The following is a 22,495-nucleotide window of genomic DNA, read 5'->3' on the forward strand; positions in this document are numbered from 1 at the left end:
CGAACCCGCCACCCTAGGTGTACGTGGCTGGCGCCCCAGCCAGTTGAGCCACAGGCGCCGAGCCAGGAAAATTTTTAAAGATGAGGATTACATCAATGGTCATTATGGGAAAGTTTAACTCCAATAAGTCCATGAACATCTTGAACATGCCAAACATCCCTTTATTTTTACCAAAGTCAAAAACAATGATGAAAAAATACTAGAATGGAAATTGATACCTGCAAGGCATAAAAACATCTGTGGGATTTTTCCCTTGTGCCTTTGCCTACATTTCAGAAAATAATCACTAAATTAAAAAATCTTCACTTGATGACTCTTAGGGCTACTCACTCACTGACCCTGCTCCTCTTCCTTCTACTGAAGCACTACGCTTCTTGGAGCTCACCTGGACTCTGGCCTTGGATAAAACTTCCTCCTTCTCTTGCAAGTTCCTCTCCTGGCTCCAAATGGGAAAGCACACCTGAGGTGCACAGCTGTTTGCCTGTTTGTGGGGAAAAGATGCACAGATTTTGAGTTCTGGGATGATTAACAGTGCATAGGCATCAAGCATGGGGCATACTCTTAGGACCACTAAGGTAGCCACTGAAGGTCAGCCTAGGAAGAGTACCCTAAAGACAATGCTAACAGTCTTTCATGAGCAAAAGGGATAGCCCTTCAACTTACTCCCCCAAATATGAAAGATCTATAAATGTTAATGGCCATGACTAAGTACAAAGGCAGATTACAGGATCCTCAGTATTTTTAATCAGTGAAAAATTACAAGTCTTTGTAGTATTTCAATATTCTTTCCAAGAAGAATACAATAAACATAAGCTCTATCAGAACAGTCTAGGTTATGTGTGAAACAATCTCTAAAACAGAATAGTTATTTTTACAAACTAAACATATTTATACATTCAAAAACAGTGAATTCCCACTTTTCTGAGTTTTGGGGATTGAGCAGCTAAGAGGGCATGAAATCGTGGTCAAAAAGATTGCCCTCTAGATGAGGTGATAAATATAAGTGAAAAATAAAGAGATAAATTACAGCCAGATAGTTATGAACATTATGAAGGTATAAAGGCAGAATAGAAGTGATAGACAGGACAGTTGTTCTACATACTAGTGGAATGAATCAATGAAAATAAAATATACATGCATAATAAATATTAAGTGACTCACCAATGGAGACCAGATGATTAATGTTCTCTAGCATCACATCTCTGTAAAGTTTCCTCTGGGAGGTGTCCAGCAAGGCCCACTCTTCCTGCGTGAAGTCTACAACTATATCCTTAAAGGTCATGGGTCCCTGAAACATTAGGAACACTCTGCTTAAACCTGCCCACCTCTGCCCACATAAAGTGGAGTATGGTCAAAGTGATGGTATTCAGGAAGTGGGGTTGGTAAGAATAGAAAGCACAAGTGATGTTTGGAGTTCCAGTCACACTATCTTCATTCTGACCCAGGGATCTGTCTGTCAGATATACTCACACATAAAATTTCATATAAGGAAATATCACATGAAATGTGACATAATATAACCTGAAAATTTCCCCATAAATCTGTAATTATAACTTCCAGATACTAATCATAAAATTTGTACCTGGAAATTTATTACTAAAAATTTCTTTTCCATCAACTTCAACAAAATCCATAGACTCATCACAAGGCAAGCAGCATCCATGATTTGTCACATTTTAATCATAACTATAGTTAGATCTTCCCTGTAGGACCTCAATTTCTTTATCAATGCAATAGAGACCAATTCTGAGTTCTAAAAGATGCAATAAGCTAATGTGTAAATTGTTTCCAATGTATCAAACATTTTTTAGATATAATTCAAGGGTATGTTATTCATTAAATGATGGAGAACAATGAAACCATGTGTAGGATTCTGCAGACTGAAAAACTTTCACACAGAACTTGGGATCAGTAGATGCAGACTCTCATCACTATATAACCCCAGTGTTCACTATAACAGACAAGGATAGCACAATTCAGGAGCGGAGCTCTAAGACTTCTATTCTCAAAGACAGTCTCATCCTAAACCTTCCCATACTCTGAGTATTACTTCTTCAATTTACTCTGGGACCTCTAAACACCAGTAACTATTGTTGTCTCTTTCATTTCTGTATCTTATCTTTATATTCAGGAGTTAAAAAAAGACGTTGACTGTTCCAGTCTCCCCACTTCAAAACTGCCCTAGGGCCTTAAAGTTACTCTATTTCCTATACTCCTTCACCTACATGTACCACTGAAACATAGGAAACAACACTCCCTATATGTTTCTTCTAGTTACTAAATTTGAGAAAAGATTAATTTGGGAACAAAGTAATTAACAAGAATTTTAGTTTTGGTTTTTTGGGAAGTTTTCCAAGTAGTGCAAATATATTCTATCAAAGCTTAAATATTTTTAAATTATGGAAAATAAATGAATGGCCTAAACCTTATCTGCTTTCCCTTCAGTGCTGTACAGCTCTCCTCCAGGACCTGACAACTGAATTGACCGCGCTCATCTGGGAAACGTCTCCGTCCCTGTGGGCTGTAACCTTCTGCTCTCACTCATCTTCATAACCACACTCAAGGCACTCCTAAGCCCATTCCTGCTGATGACTCAATTAATGAGTGAATTCTTTCCCCCCAGGTCTTGGGGTAGATGAGAAAAACAAAAGCTCCTGCACCTCTTCTGCAATACATAGCCTGATCAGAAACTAGAACATCTTAGTGTAATGTTGAAGAAGATTCTTTCTGGATAAGACTTTGAGCCAATATGGCAATTCCAGAGTCCTAGGGTATCTTAAGTGGATCTCAGATCTTTAAATTTCTCTTAGTGTATTTAGAACATCCATGCTAGCCTTAAAAAAAGATGGAGACTTTTATCTTTTTTATGTTTACATGGAGGGACCTGGAACATATTCTGAGTAAAGTATCTCAAGAATGGAAGAAAAAGTATCCAATGTACTCAGTACTTCTATGAAGCCAACTTATATTTACTCACACTTTCTTATAAAAGATAGAACACAACTATACCCCAGGATGAAGAAGAGAAATGGAGTGGGAAGGGAGAGGAAGGGGGAGGTTTGATAGAGGGAGGGTAAACAGCAGGACCACACCTGTGGAGCATATTGCAAGGGTACAAATCAAATCTATCAAGTGTAGAACATAAATGTCTTAACACGATAATCAAGTAAATGAGGCGAAAGCTGTATGAATTAGTTTGATGTAAGTATGTCAAACTGTACAAAAAAACCCACATTGTACTCCACATATGCATAAATGTATTCATGATCTATGTGTACACGACTTAATAAAAAAAAAAGAACATCCATGTTATTAGGACAATTCAAACTATAGGCTGGCAATGGGGTACAATTTCAGTAGAAAAGGCAATTCCCCACTCACCTGTGATTGCATTCTACTAGCTCAGCCAAAAAGTGTCTTCCCCGGGTTTTCACTCACAGAGTCCAAGTACTAATGAGGAAAATCTGAGGAAGATGAAAAAAGAGTGACACTCTAGTTTCGTCCATAATCTCCAGACCTACCTACTTCAAAGCCCCAATATGTCACTTAAACAAACAAACTTGAGTTTAAATAAGCCCATGGAATTGTGAGGTTTTCAAGTCCCCCCAAATCATGACTTGGATTAACTTTAGTCTCACCCTATGTCTTTGGCTATCAATGACAGAATGTGTTCATGATGCTCTTCTGACTCATGCCACATGTATAGGACGTAGTCTCCACATCCAGTAAACACTGTAGAGTTTATGAGAATTAATTATTTCTCATTTGTGCACTTGCAGTCTTTCTTCAGCAGCCATCCCAGCCCTCTGGAGCCTCACTCCATTCCACCTCTTCCCTGCCCCTAGCCCTCTGAATACACTTGTTCTGAACTATTCTATCTCCTCCACATTGGGGTTCTAGCAATATCACTCCCTCAACCCTGACTTCTAGATTTGTTCTGCATGAATTTATCAATCAAGCAACTTCTATGATGAGGTTCATCAATTCAGTGAAATGCTAAAATAATTCTTCAAGGTGAAATGAAAGGATACTAACTGTAAGTTAATTTTAGGTCAGGAGATAATTATTTGACTTATGACATTTGGGGCAGGCCATCTCACAGTAGGTATACTATTCCAAACATGCAATCCCTCTAGATTTGTTAAGTCAATACCATACTAATGGTCAAAGAGGAACTGGCCTCATTCAAGAGATAAATTTCTTGCAATTAGAACAGTGAAAATGAGAGATAAAAATTTAAAAAAAAAACCTTTAAGATAAATTATAAGGAAGGCATGAAGAGACTGTGGAGTTATAATTAAGAGACTAAGGAAGGGAAGGGGATGCTAACATGTACTGGGAATTGCTGAAGACATCTATGAAGAACACACACTTAAACTGAAGCTGACGGATGCTAACAGGAGTCTATGGGGACGAGCTACATTGCAGGTGGGGTGAAAAATGACTGTATCACTCATTTAAGAGATAATAGCAATGACTGTGCTTCTGAGAGGGCAATCAAAACTTTTTGGTCTATGTATTCCTGTTACTTTCTGGTCTAAGATTTCAAGGACTAGATTTAGAGGACAGTACCACTGATCTTTCCAACTCGGAATAAATTATATAATTGACCCAGCTCACTATAAAACAAAAATTTTTGTTTTGAGACAGAGTCTTATTTTGTCACCCTTGGTAGAGTGCGGTAGCATCATAGCTCACAGCAACCTCAAACTCTTGGGCTTACTCACTCTCTTGCCTCAGTCTCTGGAGTAGCTGGGACTACAGGCACCCGCCATGACTGGCTATTTTTTTTTTTTTTTGCAGTTTTTGGCTGGGGCTGGGTTTGAACCCACTACCTCCAGTTATGGTGCTGGCACCTAACTCCTTTGAGCCACAGGCGCCGCCCCACGACTGGCTATTTTTAGAGATGGGGTCTTGCTCTTGCTCAGGCTGGTCATGAACCCGAGAGCTCAGGAAATCCACCTATCTTGGCCTCCCAGAGGTAAAACAAATTCTTAAGTTGTTTGGTTGATAGCTAATAACATGAAACAGACTAAAGTCAGAGTTAAGGAAATGGTATTGTTTGAAACCCCATGTAGTGAAGTTAAGATGTTTGAGGACAGCTGTATCCCAAAGACAGGGGGAGAGTGGAATGTGAAGGGAATGAGGTTTCATATGGGTACTGGAAAACCAATGCTCGTGAATAAGCCAGGAATAACTAATTCCAGAGGTTTCCATGAAGGTGAACAATATAAACACATGATGTGAGTCAGGGAGTCCAAGGATTGTGGTCAGGGGGAATTGAAGAACCTTTGAATGTCATTAGATAATGAACATATAAAACACAATGGTTTTATTAGGTCATTAAATCTGAAATGTCCGATTTTGAATCAAAAGTTTATTTTATCTCTAACAAGAAGTAGTACACTTAATCACAAACTATTGATTAATCAGTTAATCAAACTACTGATGACTGAATTATCAGCATGGTTTTGCCACCTTGTAGCTTGTTTATAGCTACAGCAAAGAAGCCTGGAGAGTGAGTGGTAATAAAATGGCAAAAGGTGTTTTTTGCAGCTTGCTGAGAACTGACTATTTTCCCTGCAAGAAGTGTCCAAAACCTAGAAGTAAGTGGTAATCAGCTGGTGCAAGGTCTAGTAAATATGTTGAATGACAGAATGTTTCCAAGTCCAGCTTCTGTAGTTTAAGCAGCCTTGTTTGTGTGACATAGTCAAATGTTGTTTCCAAGAGGATTGGCCTGTCTCTATTGACCAATCTTGGCTATTTAATCGCAACCATCCTTATCATGTCATCCAGTTGGCTGCAGTAGATATCCACTATAACTGACTAATTTCATGAAGGTGTATCTAATACAAGTGCTGGACCACCAAACAGACACCATTACCTGTTTTTGATGAACATTTGTTTTAGACTATGTTTTGGCACTTCATCTTTATCCAACCATTGTGCTGAATGCTTGCAATTGTCAAAAAGAATCCAATTTTCATCATATTGTAATAAGACACTGTAGAAACGATTCCCCTTTATGCTTCTAATAGCAAAAAAAAAAAAAAAAAAAAAAAAAAGCAGTAAGCTTCAAGATGATTTCTCTTCTGATGCTCATTTAAGTGAATTCACACAAGCTTCTTTACCTTGCTGATTTGTATCAAACACAGTCCAACACTGAAGGAATAGTAACATTAAAACTTGCTGACAAGGAGGCTGAGATGGATTCAATTCCACTACAGATTTAGACTTATCATTATCAACCATGGCGGCAGGTCACCCATGTGGCCCATTTTCAAAATTAAATCATGAGAACCGAATTTCTCAAACCATCAACAGATGTGCTATGCATTCATTAGCCACATCCTGCCCAAACACTTTGTTGATATTTTGAGTTGTCTGACCTGCACTGGCTCCACAACAGAAATCATATTAAAAAATAAAATGAATTTCTTACTTATCCATGGTTTTACTAAATTGCTCTAAAATTTTTTTTGAAAGATAATCACAAGCCAAAACATGTGTTTGAGAGAATGAGAATGTACTTTCACAATTAAAAAACAAAAAAACAAGAAGTATCAAAGTGAAACCTAGATATCAACTGTCTTATACTTAAGGAAATTGGATATTCATACTGAATAGCCTAACAGTTTACTTATATGCAGTTTGGAAGTATTCACATCAACTTTACAAGTAGCATTAGCCAAAGCCATCACATCACTTATTTATTTATTTACTTATTTTTTGAGACAGAGTTTCACTTTGTCACCCTGGGTACAGCACTGTGGCGTCATAGATCACAGCAACCTCAAACTCTTGAGGTCAAGTTCTCTTTCCTCAGCTTTCCAAGTAGCTGAGACTATACGTGTCCACCACAACACCCAGCTATTTTTAGAGATGAAACCTTGCTCTGGCTGGTCTTGAACCTGTGAGCTCAGTCAATCCACCTGTCTTGGCCTCCCAGAGTGCTAGAATTACAGGCATGAGCCACTGTGCCCAGCCCCATCACACTTTTAAAACCAGGAGAGGAGAAAGAGAAGTTTCCCCTCAATTCACAGTTTTCTGGAAAATCTTATATTTAATTAGGTTCAACCAATGAGGAAATATGAATTTTTCCCTGCCTGAAAATAACAACAATCTTCATTCTGTCTTTGAGTTTTGGGTGTTAGTGACAGCAACCAGAGGCCAAAGTGTCCTTCTCATTAGTTTCAACAAATTTCACTGAGTACATTTTCAAAAATTATGAATACAATTTTAGCCATTTAGCTATTTATTATGGCCACCAGATCATCACAGATATGGCTAACCAATAACAGAACACTGTAAAGTGGAATTCACTTCAATAATTGAATGAATGACTCAATACTAGAAAACCTATTACTTTCATTTAGTGATTTTACAGATTAAAAAAAAATAAACCACATCAATAGATACTTGAAAAAAGTATTTTAGGCTGGGAGAGGTGGCTCACGCCTGTAATCCTAGTACTCTGGGGGGCTGAGGTGGGTGGATTTCCTGAGCTCACAGGCTCAAGACCAGCCTGAGCAAGTTCGAGACCCCATCTCTAAAGAATAGCTGGAACTTGTCATGGGCGCCTGTAGTCCCAGCTACTAGGGAGTCTGAGACAAAAGAAATCTCTTGAGCCCAAGAGTTTGAGGTTGTTGTGAGCTATGCTGTCACAGCGCTCTACCTCTGTCTCAAAAAAAAAAGTACTTTAATTAAGTCTTTAAAAATAATTTAAAATCTTTAAAAATCATGAAATGAGGGGAATACCAAAGTGTGTGTGTGTGTCTGAGTGCATGTGTATATGTTTGTATGATTAAACTACAGAATATAAAATGTATCAAAAATAAGATAAAAATTTATTTTAAATATTTATGTCTATAAAAAAATAAAATGCCCTGAATCTCACAAGTAATTTGTGAAATGAGAATAAAAAATGAGTTGTCATCTTATCCAAATCTATAAAATATATATATATATATATATATATAGTATCAAGTCCTAGTTAAAGGAATAGGGAAACTTCACATATTGGTGGGGGTATCTATGCAATTTTGGGGTACATCTTGCTAGGATACATTATAACATGAAATGCACCACTCCTTGACCCAGCAATCAAACCCTAACTTATCTAATGTGGAAGAAATTTTATTTAGGTATCTGCCGGGCAGTCAGTGTGCTAAGAGACAGCCAGTGCAATATTCTTCACAAATCCAAGAATTTCAAGGTCTCCTTGGAAAGGATGTGCTATTATGAGCAGTTCACAAAATCTCCTACTATTAGACATTTAGGTGGATTGCATTTTTAAAAAGTAATTATGGAATAAAATATACTCCATCATATGGATAAAATACTGCCTTAATTTGTCACATCTATTCATTTCTAAACTCTCTCTTCTCTCCCATATCATTAATACTTTGAGGCTAGATCCACAATCTCTTTAAACTTCAAATGCATTATACAATCAGATAGAAAAATTTCTCCTCAGGGACCTTCTTTTCCAGGATTTGCCACATTAACTCAGTACCATTATACGTAGGTTCTTTAATCTTGGTTCAGAGATCTGACAGTGCATCCAGACATGGTCCCTAAATAATCAATACAGTCAAACCTCACTGATACCACTGGGCCCACTCCTCATCTCTAATCCATGTTGGAGTGTGAAGTCCTTCTCATACAACCCCCCAAATAGAACTTTACAAGTTCTATATCACTGGTTCACAGTACCATGGTATCAGTATGAAAATGGGAAGGGGTGAAGGGAAGGCTAAGGGTGAATTAGGAAATCTGTTGCACAGACTACTTGAAAGTTTGAAATTAGCACATCCTAAAAACAGGATTTCAGGAAAGAAAAGAACAATTAATGAATTACATGACTTTTTCTAGTGAAAATGCCATTCCTGTTTTTCATTTTCCTTCTCTGATCTTTCTTGGGCATGATCAGTCTTGAATAGTCATTCCTGGGTATCAGCAATATGCGTTTCAGGGCTTCCAACAGACGTCTCCTCTTCCTTTATCAGAATTACACACGTGGGACACAATTCAACATGTGAAAAAGAAAGTCTGCTTTCCACCAAACCATCAGGGATTCAGGACAATAAACTTCAGCACCTTTCTCCTGAATGTCTTCCCACCCTAGTGAAGCCCATACTCTACATAGCAGATTTGGTTATACAAACTGGGCTGACCCTGCTAAACACAAGGTCACTAGTGAGACTGGGTGAGGATTTTCCTTTTTCCAGTTCCCAAGCTTCCTAGGCTCTCTCCCATTCTTGGATCCTGAACCCCCAAGCTGCACTGCCCTTCCTTCTCCAAGGTCCTTTCCCAGAAGCAAGAGCCACCTCTTCAATGGAGAGATATCTTTGTTCTATGCTTAGTTGAAGAAGTCTTGCTCTCTTCCCTATCTAGATGTCATATTTGTGTTTTGGGTCAGGTAGAAAGGTGAAATGGAAAATCCAGTAGAGTATCTGTCTCACAGGAATGACATACCTTGGATGGGACAGTGGTAGTGTTTTCCCTCATCATATCTGCTCCAAAAGATATCAGATAATATCTCATACTCCTGAGCAAGAGCAGCCACATTCATTAAAAGCATTTCATTTCCTTTCCAGAGCACCACATTAAACCATCAAAAACTATAAAAATTAAAAAGACCTAATTATTTGCACTTAAAAGAGGTAAGTTTTGGTAGTATCTATAAGCAATTTATTCATTATGAACAGATGGAATCTGTTCCAGGACAATCCAGCCCATCCTTCAATATTAGCAGAAAACAGAACCAAACCCCACCCCCCCCACCAAAAACAAACAAACAAACCTTGAAGAGATCCTATACTTAATTGGAAACTTTAGTCCACAGCTTATCTGATCAAAAGATCACATAAGGGAAGAAGGAAACTACTAAATATTAGACTAACTCTTTAAACTCGGTTTTGACTGTTAAGATAGAAAAAAATCATTAATATACTTACCAAGTACACTAAATTAGCATACAAAATTTTACTAAACAAAAAATATTTTCAATATATAATTAAGACTACTGAAGTATCAAGGCTTCATAATTTGAACCTGACACAGCAAATTTAAAAAGTGGATTTGGGAATTTCCCTCCTGCTGCCCTCTGCTTCTGGCAGTAGGCCTCTCCTCCATCTCTCCGCCGATCCCATTTCCCTCTATTTTCATTTATTACACTGCTTCTTGTCCAGGTCACTCTTCTTCATTCACACTGTGTTTTTCCCAATTCCTCACACACACCTACTTCCCGTCTTCTAAACTACCCTTCCTTTCTCTCCCTCGATGGCTGCCTTTTTTCTCCTCATCCCTTGCCTCCACCTCGACATCCACAGTGATGCAACGGAGGATAAACACTACGACATCCGCAGCCCGTGGGGTGGGACTGTGCCGGATACCGGGGAGACACAGTACAGGGCCGGTCGTCTCTCAAAGCACCCGGCTCAGGGGGCCTCCGAGAGGCGGCGACTCCTCAGAGGAAGGTCTGGGGAGCCGCAGTAACTAGCCCCTGGAGCCCGAGGATGGGAAGGGTCTCAAGGAGAACCGGAGTAGGGCTGCCCTGAGGCCGAGAGGGACGAGAGTGGGGCGAAGGGCAACAATTCACGTCCCTATCAAACACTAGACGCCGCGCGGGATGCAGCGGGCGGCCCGTAAAGACACAGGGCGGAAAGGCAGTGGGAGGTCAGCCTCGGGGCGTTTTAACCGGAACCGGAATCGAACACAGCCGCGGCCGCAGCAGCGGCGCTTAAGGCCTCGGGGCGTCTCGGACACCGCCGGACTCCCCGCCAGCGGGTTAGCGGATGCGGGCCCAGAGACGTCCGCGGGGACTTCCTGACCCCAGCTGTGGAGGACCGGGCAGAGAGGAGCTTGCAGTGCAGAGTTCGACTACACAAAGTGGAGTGTACTCACCGGAGGGGTCCTCGGCTCCGCAGAATCGTTTCCGGGTCCACCGGAAATAGGTTCGGAGGGGTCGAGGCCTCGGCCGAGGGGGGCGGGTCCCGAACGGGGCTGGGCCTCGAGCAGAGCTGGGGAGCGGCGCGGGGCGGGGCCTCAGGCAGAGTAGCGGATCCCGGACCCGGACTCGGACTCCAGGCAGAGGGGCGCGGCCGCGCAGGGCTTCGGGCTGGGTGGCGAGTCCTGACCCGGCTCGCCCAGTGCAGAGGGGCGGGGCCTGCGCGGGGCGCGGCCTCGGGCTCCCTCCGCCCAGCGCTTTTCCGGTCCGCCACTCCTTCCGGCCGACGGAGCTGGAGTCTCCTCTTTTGGATCCGCGCGAATGTCTTTGTTACCGGGAGGAGTAGGGCAGCTTTCGTCCAACTTCAAACTAAGATTTGCATACAATTCCTTGTGGGCTGATGATGAAGACTGTGGTGGTGGAGACTGTCAGCTAGTGATGGAGACTGTGATGACCGTATTCCAGCTATTAATGCTGCAGAAGTCTTTTAAAGATTATTTTCGAGGGCGGCCCCTGTGGCTCAAAGGAATAGGGCGTTGGCCCTATATACCAGAGGTGGCGGTTCAAACCCAACCCCAGCCCCCCCCCAAAAGATTATTTTTGAAAAAGGGCACATTCCTGAATTTTCCAAAGCTAATACTAGTTTGTCAAACTTTTAAGTTTATTTAATATTAATAATATTATACTTCAAATAATTTTAAATTTTGGAAGATAACTTTCTCTCCGTCAGTGGAACAGAAACTACTCTGGGGCCCATGCACGGTAGAGAGACAGCCCCTGCCCACTGCTCCATTTCTCCAGAGCTGAATTCACTTTCCCAGAGCCCAGCTCGTTTCTTTTAGACCTGCCATAAACTAGACTCTGATTTATGAGCCAGGATTGTACAGTATTTCAGGTGAGGCCATTTTCACCCCGAAAAGTATTTCGACTCCCCATTTAGTTTTTCTTCACTGTCATCTCTTAGTTACATTAAGAGTTGAACAATAGAATTCTGTCTATGTTACCATCTCCATCAAATCTACATTTGAGTTCATGTATAAGATGTACTTGGGAATTCATAATCACAAAGATGTGGAAACAACCCAAGAGTCCACCAATACATGAAGGGATTAATAAAATGGTGGTCTGTGCATACTATGGAGTACTACTTAGACATAAAAACTGATCTAATGTCTTTTTCAACAATTTCGATAGAACTGTAAACCATTCTTCTAAGTGACGCATCACAGGAATGGAGAAACACACATGTACTTAATACTAAGTTGGAACTAATTGTTCAACACTTAAAGTACATACATGGGTGTAAATCTCAATGCAAGTCAAGCTAGGAGAGGGGGAGGAGGGGATGAGTGAATTCATACCTGTTAAGTACAGTCCACACCATCTGAGTGAAGGGCACCCTTATAACTTTGACTGAATTTGTACAAAAAACAAAGTATGTAAACAAAACATGTACCCCATAATATTCTGAAATAAGTTATTTTTTTTAAACCCTTAGATACATTGCTTGTAGAGAACAAGTAATTACTAACCAAATATTATTATCTGGTTGTTTTGACATTATTTATGTAGCTTGTTAACATTAATCAAACCTCCCATTTCCTAACGCATTTAGACTAGTTTACACTTTGGAAAGCAGTAGGGCTTTCATACACATGTTTCATACAATAGAAATGAGCAAAATTCAACATGTTTCATTACATCAGTGGGAACATTAGAAATGGAGAAGATTACCTGGACCTAGGGACTCTGGCCTGTAATTTCAGCTTCTTGGGAGGCTGAGGTGAGAGGAGCCCAGGAAATGAAGGCACACTTGGGTAACAGTAAAACCCTGTCTCAAAAAAAAAAGGAAAAAGAGGAAATAGATTTCCCTCTAATCCTGTCCTTATTGGATCCTTTAATCACTTTTAAATAAGAGATTTTCTACAAGGGAAAAAAAAAAAAACTATGTACTTGGGGAGTCTCCAAATCAACTGAAGAGAGTCTTGTGAGATCCATGTGGGACACATATCTCCTTTGGGAAGCTGAGCCCATGAGATGGCTGAGTAAGATGGGTGTTTCCACCATGTTTCTGAGTCTGTTTCTTTGACTGGGGATTAGATATGATGAAAGCTGAGGGGTGAAAAGAAGTGAAGGTGCATTAAAATATAATTTCTTCCATTTGTGTGTTCGTTATTATTATAAGCAAAAGAGTTTTCAGTATGCCTTGGAAAAACTACCTCAGGCTTGGCGCCTGTGGCTCAAGCGGCGAAGGCTCCAGCCACATACACCTAAGGTGGCAGGTTCAAATCCCCAGCCCGGGCCAGCCAAACAACAATTGATGGCTGCAACCAAAAAATGGCCGGGTGTTGTGGCAGACACCTGTAGTCCCAGCTACTTGGGGGGCTGAGGCAGGAGACTCACTTGAGCCCAGAAGTTGGAGGTTGCTGTGAGCTGTGATGCCATGGCACTCTACCCAGGGGGATAGCTTGAGGCTCCTTCTAAAAAAAAAGAAAAACTACCTCAGTAAAGAGCCAATTTCTTTTTCAGGAGAAAACACAACCCAGTGTAACTAGTGTTTAACAGAGATCATTCCTAAACCACTCTTCATTGGGTTGGAAAGTTGTGTCCATATAATTATGTGAATTTTGATTTATATGGGTCATTTTTGTTGGTAAATTAATGAACATTATCTAAAAGTCTCTGAAGAAAGAACTCTGTGAACATATTTCTGCCACACACCCACACACCATTTGTGGACCTTGTTGAAAAGTACTAAAGATTGTTGATGAGTTCACAGTGTGCAGGTAGCAAGAAGTGATATGAACAGACTCAGTCAATGACAGAACCCATCAGTGATCTGTGCAGACTCAAGGAATGACAGAACCTAATGGCCAGAGTTAGGGTTCCTCTCTTATCTTAGTAATTACTGTCCTATCTCACTGAACGTTGGCACTGAGAATAGATAACTATAGATAAATATAAGAATGTCAGAACTTTAAATGACTTCCTCCTCCCATCCCCCAAATCTAGAGTCTCTCTCTTCCAGACACTTGGGCAGACTATTTCTTAGCTGCCTAGTTAAACTTCTATCACAGGGAATTTCTTGCTGTCCCTCAGGAGCCAGCCTAGCACCCAAGAAGAGCAGGTGTGGATTCTCTGGCTTTCAACACAGAGCTTCATCTCTACCTGGTTAACTGTGTGGATGAGATATGAGAAGTATCCTGATATTTCTGTGTCTGTTGGGTTTCTCCCTTGAGTACTGGGAAGTAGACCTGAGCAGGGACAGCTGGGGGTGGTACAAAAGGTGGATTTTCACTGAAGTTTATAATTCATTCTGTTTGTGAAACAAATGCATTCAATTAAAGTTTAATGCTTTGAACTCCCTACTTTTATTCTCTTAACTCTTTTTCCATGTCAAATTGTAGAGATCAATGTGACCTCAGGTTAGCATTTCCTGATGGGGTACACATTAATCCAGGCATTAGTACTATTGTTGAAACTTGGAGTGTTTCTAATGCGTCTTATCATATAAGCTGTTTTAGAATGGACATCCCTGTCCACTTCCCTTTGTCCTTTACCTGGCCATTTCCTCAGCCATTCCTGAAAGCTGAGTTTCAGGAAAGGTGGCCCTGTGTGGCAGGGCGGTGGTGGTGGGGGGACTATAAATCCTGGAGTGCTCTCCTGCCCATGAGCCCATATCAGAGCAGGACTGTGTGAGCTGGGCTGGGGTCAGCACCCCTTGCCCCAGAGAAACCAGAACCTGCCCTTTCCCTCAAGAGCTCTAAAGCTAGCCTGCAAGAGACACAGGCACAGAGATATTCCTTCCTGTAGGATCACAAGGGTAACAGAATGGAGAGCCATGGCTGTGGAACCCAAGCATGGGGCAGGGGAACTGGTGGTATATGGCAAAGTGAAGAACAGGACCCTCAGGGTCCCACATTTTGAGGCCATTGAACTGCTCACCTATGGCCTGGCAATCCACAGGTCTGGGAGAAGGAAGAAGGGGAGGACACTGGGACTAGCCTTCTGGGGGCTCTAAAGATGTGCTGCCAGCAAGATATGTGGAGTGGGGGGACAGCCACCTGCCTACATGGCACAGAGTACTGGGACCCCAACTCCCCCAGACTCCCACTGTGGCTACAGTGACTACTATGCTGCTGCAAGTGATGCCACCCCTCAGCCCTCCCAGGCAACTTGCAGAACCCTGAACCCGTCCCAGCCTAGGTCTGTGGCCTTTCCTGCTATGTTTCCCCCAAAATTACCTATCCCTAAAATAAGCCCTAGCAGGATTTCTATGCATTTGTTAAATATAAGCCCTACCCCGATAATAAGACCTAATGAGGAAGACTGGAATACCTTTTATCTGCCACAGTTCCTTTCTCTGACCCATTAGCACTTGTGTGGGTGCGCAATGGTAACCCCAGTTGCAGGCATCCTATTGTGCACGTGCAAATGGCTAGGGGAAAGGAGTTCACGTATCACTAGCACCAGCCCCACCAACAAGATCGGCTCTCTCTGTCAGGTTCCAGAAGAAGATGACTTAACTGTATTTGAATAAATGTAAATTGTTGTTTTATACTTAATAAAAATAAGACATCCCCTGAAAATAAGCTCAAGTGTGCCTTCTTGAGAAAAAATAAATATAAGACAGTGTCTTATTTTTAGGGAAACATGGTACAACCAGCAGAGCCCAGAGACTCAGCAAGGAGGAGGCTGAGTGGCAGATGGTCACAAAGGCACAAGCTGCATGGGCATTGTATTCCTCCTGACTTCACAGACAGTGGGCTCAGGCCTGATATTTCTAGAATCCTGACTTATCCAGCTGCATTCTATGCATTTTGGAGAAAATGGTCTCTGGAACTGATCCTTTGCTGAGCCTGGACCTCTGGAGAAGGGGCACCATGCAGTGGCCAGAGGTCCTACCTGGGTAGGGGCTGAAGGTCCCTCCTCACCTCCTCTGCTTACCCTCTCTGCCTCCACCTTCAGCATCCTGCCCATGGCCCCCATGGATTCTCCTCTCCCTTTTCCGCCTTCACTCTTCTCCTCTCTGAAAGGAGGGATATGGCCCCTTAGCCTGTTCTGCCCTCACTATATTAAAGGGTGAGCCCGAACTAAATGGACCCTAGTGAGACACCATGATCAGGTGGTGTGACCTCTCTCTGTGCTTTCCTGAGGCACCTTTCCTACTGAGATTAAAAGGACCATGATGGCTTGGGGAGGGACCAGGGGAGGTGTGAGGGGTTAGGTTTGGCCAGTACTGGGCTCACTGGGCTCCAGGGACAGCAGGTGGAAGCTCAGGGATGGCTCCAGGGATGGCTCCATGGACACTTCCCCTCCTTTCCTCATCCTCTCACTGGCCCCAGAAGGCTGATCACTGACTTTGAGAGAGGGTTTGAAGTTAACACCCAGAAGTGGCTAGGCCTAAGAAGGACCCTCACCCTTTCATGGGTAACTGTGGTCTGGAGAGAGGTGGATAGAGCAGAACATGCCTGTATTGATCTCCTAGAACTGCTGTAATAATGTGTCACAAACTGGGAGGCTTAGGAAAACAGAGATGTATTGTCTCATGGTTCTGAAGACCAGAGGCTGGAATAAATATGTCAGCATGGTCATGCTCCTCTAAAAGTACTAGAGAGGGTGGCACCTGTGGCTCAAGGAATAGGGCGCTGGTCCCATATTCCTGAGGGTGACAGGTTCAAACCCAGGTCTAGCCAATAAATAAATAAAGTACTAGAGAAAGATCTGATCCATCCTCCTTCCATGTTCTGGTAGTTTCTTGGCTTCTGACAGCAAAGGTCCAATTTTTTAAACCTTCTTCCCTGTGTGCATATGCGAGTCCAAACTTCACTTTTTATAAAGTCATGATGATAGTAGATTAAGGCTAGCCCTAATGATTTCATCCTAACCTGAGTGTCTGCAAAGAGCCTGTTTCGATGTAAGGTCACATTCATAGGTACCAGGGTGAGGACTTCAACACATACATCTTGGGGACACAATTCAACCCAAAGCAGTGTCTCTGCTTCTGCTATTTCTCTCCACATCCCTGCTGACCCCAGGTGCTATGGCCTCTCCTACAGTGCCCCATTCCCCTCCTGGGTGCTCCAGACATATCACAGCAGGGTCTTACCGCTGAACCCAGGTGCTATGGCAGAACTTGAGGAAGTGAAAAAGTTATTCAAGGAGCTTCAAAATACAATAGTGTCTTCAGCAATAGAGTTGAGCAGGCAGAAGAAAAGATTTCATAAATTAAAGACAAGGCTTTTGAACAATCCCAAGTATTCAAAGAGGAAGAAAAATGGAAAACGAGAACAGAATATTCTCTGAGAGAGTTGTGGGATCATTCCAAAAGATCAAACATCCAAGTTATAGGAATTTCTGAACGAGAAGAGGTCCTAAAAGGTATAGATCCTCTACTCCAAGATATTATGGAGGAGAACTTCCCAACTATTGCAAGAGACATAGTGTCGTGACCAGAGTCACATGAAGAAGAAAACCAGGACAAAGATGAGAGGTACAAGCTAAAGAGGTGAGCTCACCAAAGGCACAGGAGAGCTTTGAACCCTTTATCTTGCAGTGTTTTATTCAGTTAGGGAGCAAAGGGTTGAACTAGTGCCAACTAGTCACCTTATGGTATATGTGACTTATCAGGGGCCACATGACTTACTCCTCGAACCTTGCAAGGAAGTGTTGTAAAGATGTTAATCCATAAACATTCACCTATCATAACACATTTGCACTCTCTCTCATCTGGAAATACTGAGTCATTTGGCAGTTTGCCTCCAAGTCACAAGGGATCTCGAGGTTTGCCAGGAGATTGTCTTATTCTCAGAAGTTCCTTGAATGAGATCAAGAAACAGTAAATGTTTCTGATGACAGTATGTTGGACTAGGGTCCCACAACACAGAAGTTTAGATAGTACATAGTTTCAGAACCCTGGCACAACTCAGTCCAAACAAAGGATCTCCTAGACACATTGTAATTAATTTTGCCAGTGCTAATATGAAGGAGAAAATCCTGCAAGCAGCCAGGTGTAGAAAAAGCATTATGTACAAAGGGAGAAATATTAGGATGACTGAAGATCTTTCAGCTGAAACTTTCCAAGCCAGAAGAGGATGGTTATCAACCTTCAACCTTCTAAATAAAACAGCCCAGGATCCTATATTCAGCCAAATGAGTTTAATTTGTGATAGAGAATTTAAAATCTTCATTGACATCCACATGTTGAGGAAATTTACCATAACTAGACCTGCTCTCCAGGCAATACTCAGATCAATTTTCTGTAATAACTAGCACAGTGGTTTTCCACCAAAGTAAACTCACTGAAAATTTACTGAACAAAACCTAGCTTCCACGTAGTGAAAATATTAAAAACATGGACTGAACCTTTGAAAAACAAGATGGCTATAACACTACCATACCTATCAGTTCTCTCAATTAAAGTGAATGGATTAAATTCTCCTCTAAAGAAGCAGAGGTTGGCTGACTCTATACAAAAACTCAGGCCAGGTATCTGTCACCTATAATAGATTCAACTTACCTCAAGGATAAAAAAAGACTCAGGGTGAGGAGATTGACATCTATAATATAAGCAAATGGAAATCAGAAAAAAAAGCAGTAGTTCAATCTTATGTGCAGATACAATTGGATTTAAACCAACAAAAATAAGGAAATGCAAGAATGGACACTACATATCTGTCCATGGAAACACTCAACATTAAGAAATTTCAATTAACATTTATGCATCCTACCTGAATGCTCCTCATTTTATAAAACAAACTCTAAAGAATATGAACAATTTGATATCTTCCTACACTATAATAGTTAGAGATTTTAACACCCCTTTGTCAGTTCTGGATAGATCCTCCAAAAACAAACTAAACAAAGAAACAATGAACTTAAATAAGACCCTAGAATAAATGGACTTATCAGAAATTTATAAAACATTTTATCCTAACAAAATTGAATACACATTTTTCTCATCAGCCCAAGAATCATCCTCCAAAAATGATCATATCTAAAGACACAAGACTAGCCTGAACTAACTTACAAGAATAGAAATCATTTCTTGTATCTTCTCTGACCATCACAGAATAAAAATTGAACTCAACAGCAACAGACATCTTCATACTCAAACAAACTCATGGAAACTAAATAACCTCAGACTGAATGATAGGTGGGTTGAAGACAAGATTAAGAAGGAAATCATCAGATTTTTGGAACAGAATGATAATAAAGACATAAATTATCAATACCTGTGGGATGCTGCAAAGGCAATGCTAAGAGAAAAAATTATACAATTAAAAGCCTTCATTAAGAAAACAGAAATAGAGCAGTATAAGCCTTCATTAAGAAAACCTAATAGGCCATCTTAACTAAGTGGAAAAGGAAGATCAATCCAACCCCAAACCCAGCAGAAGTATAACCAAAATTAGAGCAGAACTAAATGAAATTGAAAACAAAAGAATCATTCAGAATATCAATGAAATAAAAAGTCGGTTCTTTGCAAAGATTAATAAAATTGATAAACCTTTGGCCAGCCTATCCAGAAACAGCAAAGTAAAATCTCTAATGTCATTCAGAAACAATAAAGGAGAAATAACAACAGATGCTACAGAAATTTTAAAAATCCTCAATGATTAGTATTAAGAACTCTATTTTGGGGGCGGCATCTGTGGCTCAGTGGGCAGGGCACTGTCCCCATATACTGACTGTGGTGGGTTCAAACCTGGCCCTGGCCAAACTGCAACAAAAAAATAGCTGGGTGTTGTGGTGGGGGACTATAGTCCCAGCTACTTGGAAGGCTGAGGCAAGGGAATTGCCTAATCCCAGGAGTTGGAGGTTGCTGTGAGCTGTGTGATGCCACAGCACTCTACTGAGGGTGATAAAATAAAACTCTGTCTTAAAAAAAAAAAAACTATTCTCAGAAATATAAAAATGTGGAGGAAATGGTCCAATACGTGGAAGCACATCATCTTCCTAAACTCAACTAGAGAGAATTAAAGATTTTGAATAGACTTATATCAAGCTCTGAAATTACATAAACTATATGAAATCTCCCCAAAAAGAAAAGTCCAGTTACAGATGGTTTCACATCAGAATTCTACCAAACCTTCAAAGAGGAACTAGTACCTAAGTTACATAACCTTTTCCAGAACAGAAAAGGAAGCACTCCTTCCCAACACATTCTATGAAGCAAATATCCCCTGATCCCCAAACCAGGAAAGGACCCAACAAAGAAAGAGAACCATAGACCAATATCATTAATTACTACCAGTGCAAAAATATTCAAGAAGATCCTAGCAAACGGAATTTAATGACACATCAAAAATCATATACCATGATCAAGTTGTTTTTATCATTGCAAGTTTGATTACACATTAACATATGTAAATCTATAAATATAATACACCACATAAATAAATAAATAACAAAGACTCTATGATTCTATCAATTGATACAGAAAAGCTTCTGATAATATCCAGCATCCTTTCATGTTTAGAACACTTAAGAAAATAGGCTTAGATGGGACATTTCATAAACTGTTAGAGGCAGTTTACATCAAACCCATAGCCAATATCATATTGAATGGAGTAAAATTAAGAACATTTCCTCTCAGATCTGGAAATGGACAAGGATGTCCACTGTCACCACTGCTATTCAGCATAGTACTAAAAGTCTTAGCCATTGCAATCAGGCAAGAAAAGGATATCAAGGATATTCAAATTGGGTTGCTACAATTTGAATTGGAGCAGAGGAGGCTCTTCAAGGATGACGTTATCTGGAAAACCCTAGGGACTCAACTACAAAACTCTTAGAAGTGATCAAGAAATATAGCAGTGTCGCAGGATACAAAATCAATACCTGCAAATTAGTAGCTTTTATATATACCTATAATAGTCAAGCTGAAAATATAGTCAAGGACTCTATTCCCTTTTCAGTGACACCACAGAAGATGAAATACCTGGGAACATATCTAACAAAGGATATAAAAGATCTCTGCAAAGAGAATTATGAAACCCTGAGAAAAGAAATAGCAGAAGATGTTAACAAATAGAAAAACATACCATGCTGCTTTGGCACCCATTGCTCAGTGGTTAGGGCACTGGCCACATACACTGGGGCTGGTGGGTTCAAACCCAGCCTGGGCCTGCTAAACAATGACAACAACAACAGCAATGGCAAAAAATTGCTGGGCTTTGTGACGGGCACCTGTAGTCCCAGTTACTGGGAGGCTGAGGCAAGATAATCACTTAAGCCCAAGGGTTTGAGGTTGCTGTGAGCTGTGACACCATGGCACTCTACTGAGGACAAAATAATGAGACTCTGTCTCAAAATAAACAAACAAATAAATAAATAACATACATGGTCATGGTTGGGAAGAATCAATATTGTTAAAATTATTATACTACCCAAAGCAATCTATAGGTTTAATGCAATCCCTATTAAAGCACCATTGTCATACTTTAAAGAACTTGAAAAAATAATACTTCACTTTATATGGAATCAGATAAAAACCTGAATAGCCAATACAATATTTAGAAATAAGAACAAATCTGGAGGCATCCCACTACCAGACTTCAGGTTATACTACAAATCTGTAGTGATCAAACAGCATGATACTGGTGCAAAAATAGAGATGTAGATCTATGGAATAGTATAGAGAATCTAGAGATGAACCCAGCCACATACTGTTATTTGGTCTTTGATAAGTCTAACAAAAACATTCACTGGGGAAAATAATTCCTATTTAACAAATGGTGCTGGGAGAACTGGCTAACGATCTGTAGAAGACTGAAACTGGGCCCACACATATCTCACCACTAACAAAAATTGATTACCACTGGATAAAAGTTTTAAATTTAAGACATGAAACTATAAAAATATTGGAAGAGAGTGTAGGTAAAATGCTTGAAGATGTTGGGCTGAGTAAATATTTTATGAGGGCCCCCCCCACCCAGAAACTGAAGCAACACCAAAAATATATAACTGGAATCTAATCAAGCTAAAAGCTTCTGCACAGTTAAGGGCACTGAAAGTAAAGTAAACAGACAGTCTTCAGAATGGGAGAAGATTTTTTCAGGTTCTGATCCTGACAAAAGAAGGATAATTGGAATCTACAGAGAACTCAAGTTACTCAATAAGAAAAGAGCAAACAACCCCACTTCTATGTGGGCAAGAGACTTGAACAGAAACTTCTCTGAAGATGACAGGAGAATGGCCAAAAAACGCATGAAAAATGCTCATTATTTTTAATCATTAGAGAAATGGAAATCAAAACTACTTTAAAATATCACCTAACCCCAGTAAGATTAGCCCACATCACAAAATCCCCAAACTGCAAATGTTGGCATTGATGTGGAGAGAAGGGAACAGGTCTACATTGCTGGCAGGATTGTAAACTAATAAAACTGATTTGGAAAGAAGTATGGAGAATTCTCAAGGAATTAAAAGTTGACCTAATGTTTGATCCTGCAGTTCATTACTAGGTATTCTGCCCAGATGAACAAAAATCATTTTACCACAAAGACATTTGCACCAGAATGTTTATTGCAGCCTGATCCA

General features: G+C 40.7%; 1 protein-coding gene across 2 annotated transcripts in view; it reads right to left on the minus strand.

Moving 5' to 3' along the window:
* The window catches only part of ZNF596 (zinc finger protein 596), a 14,264-nt gene extending 3,315 nt beyond the window's left edge, over nucleotides 1–10,949 (minus strand). Inside the window, exons 1-6 of one of the 2 annotated variants that reach the window (XM_023517572.1) lie at nucleotides 10,909–10,949; nucleotides 5,885–6,031; nucleotides 3,639–3,732; nucleotides 3,382–3,464; nucleotides 1,162–1,288; nucleotides 386–481 (exon numbers count right to left, since the gene is read on the minus strand). In XM_023517572.1, the coding sequence (XP_023373340.1) occupies nucleotides 386–481; nucleotides 1,162–1,288; nucleotides 3,382–3,393 (235 nt within the window). In that variant the 5' untranslated portion in view covers nucleotides 3,394–3,464; nucleotides 3,639–3,732; nucleotides 5,885–6,031; nucleotides 10,909–10,949. The remainder of the gene's footprint in view (nucleotides 1–385; nucleotides 482–1,161; nucleotides 1,289–3,381; nucleotides 3,465–3,638; nucleotides 3,733–5,884; nucleotides 6,032–10,908) is intronic. The other variant, XM_023517571.1, reaches the window with a different exon arrangement.
* Nucleotides 10,950–22,495: the final 11,546 nt, after the last annotated feature.

The sequence above is a fragment of the Otolemur garnettii genome, unplaced genomic scaffold (assembly GCF_000181295.1).
Source record: "Otolemur garnettii isolate 467f Iridium unplaced genomic scaffold, OtoGar3 scaffold00114, whole genome shotgun sequence".
In the NCBI taxonomy this organism is placed as follows: domain Eukaryota; kingdom Metazoa; phylum Chordata; class Mammalia; order Primates; family Galagidae; genus Otolemur; species Otolemur garnettii.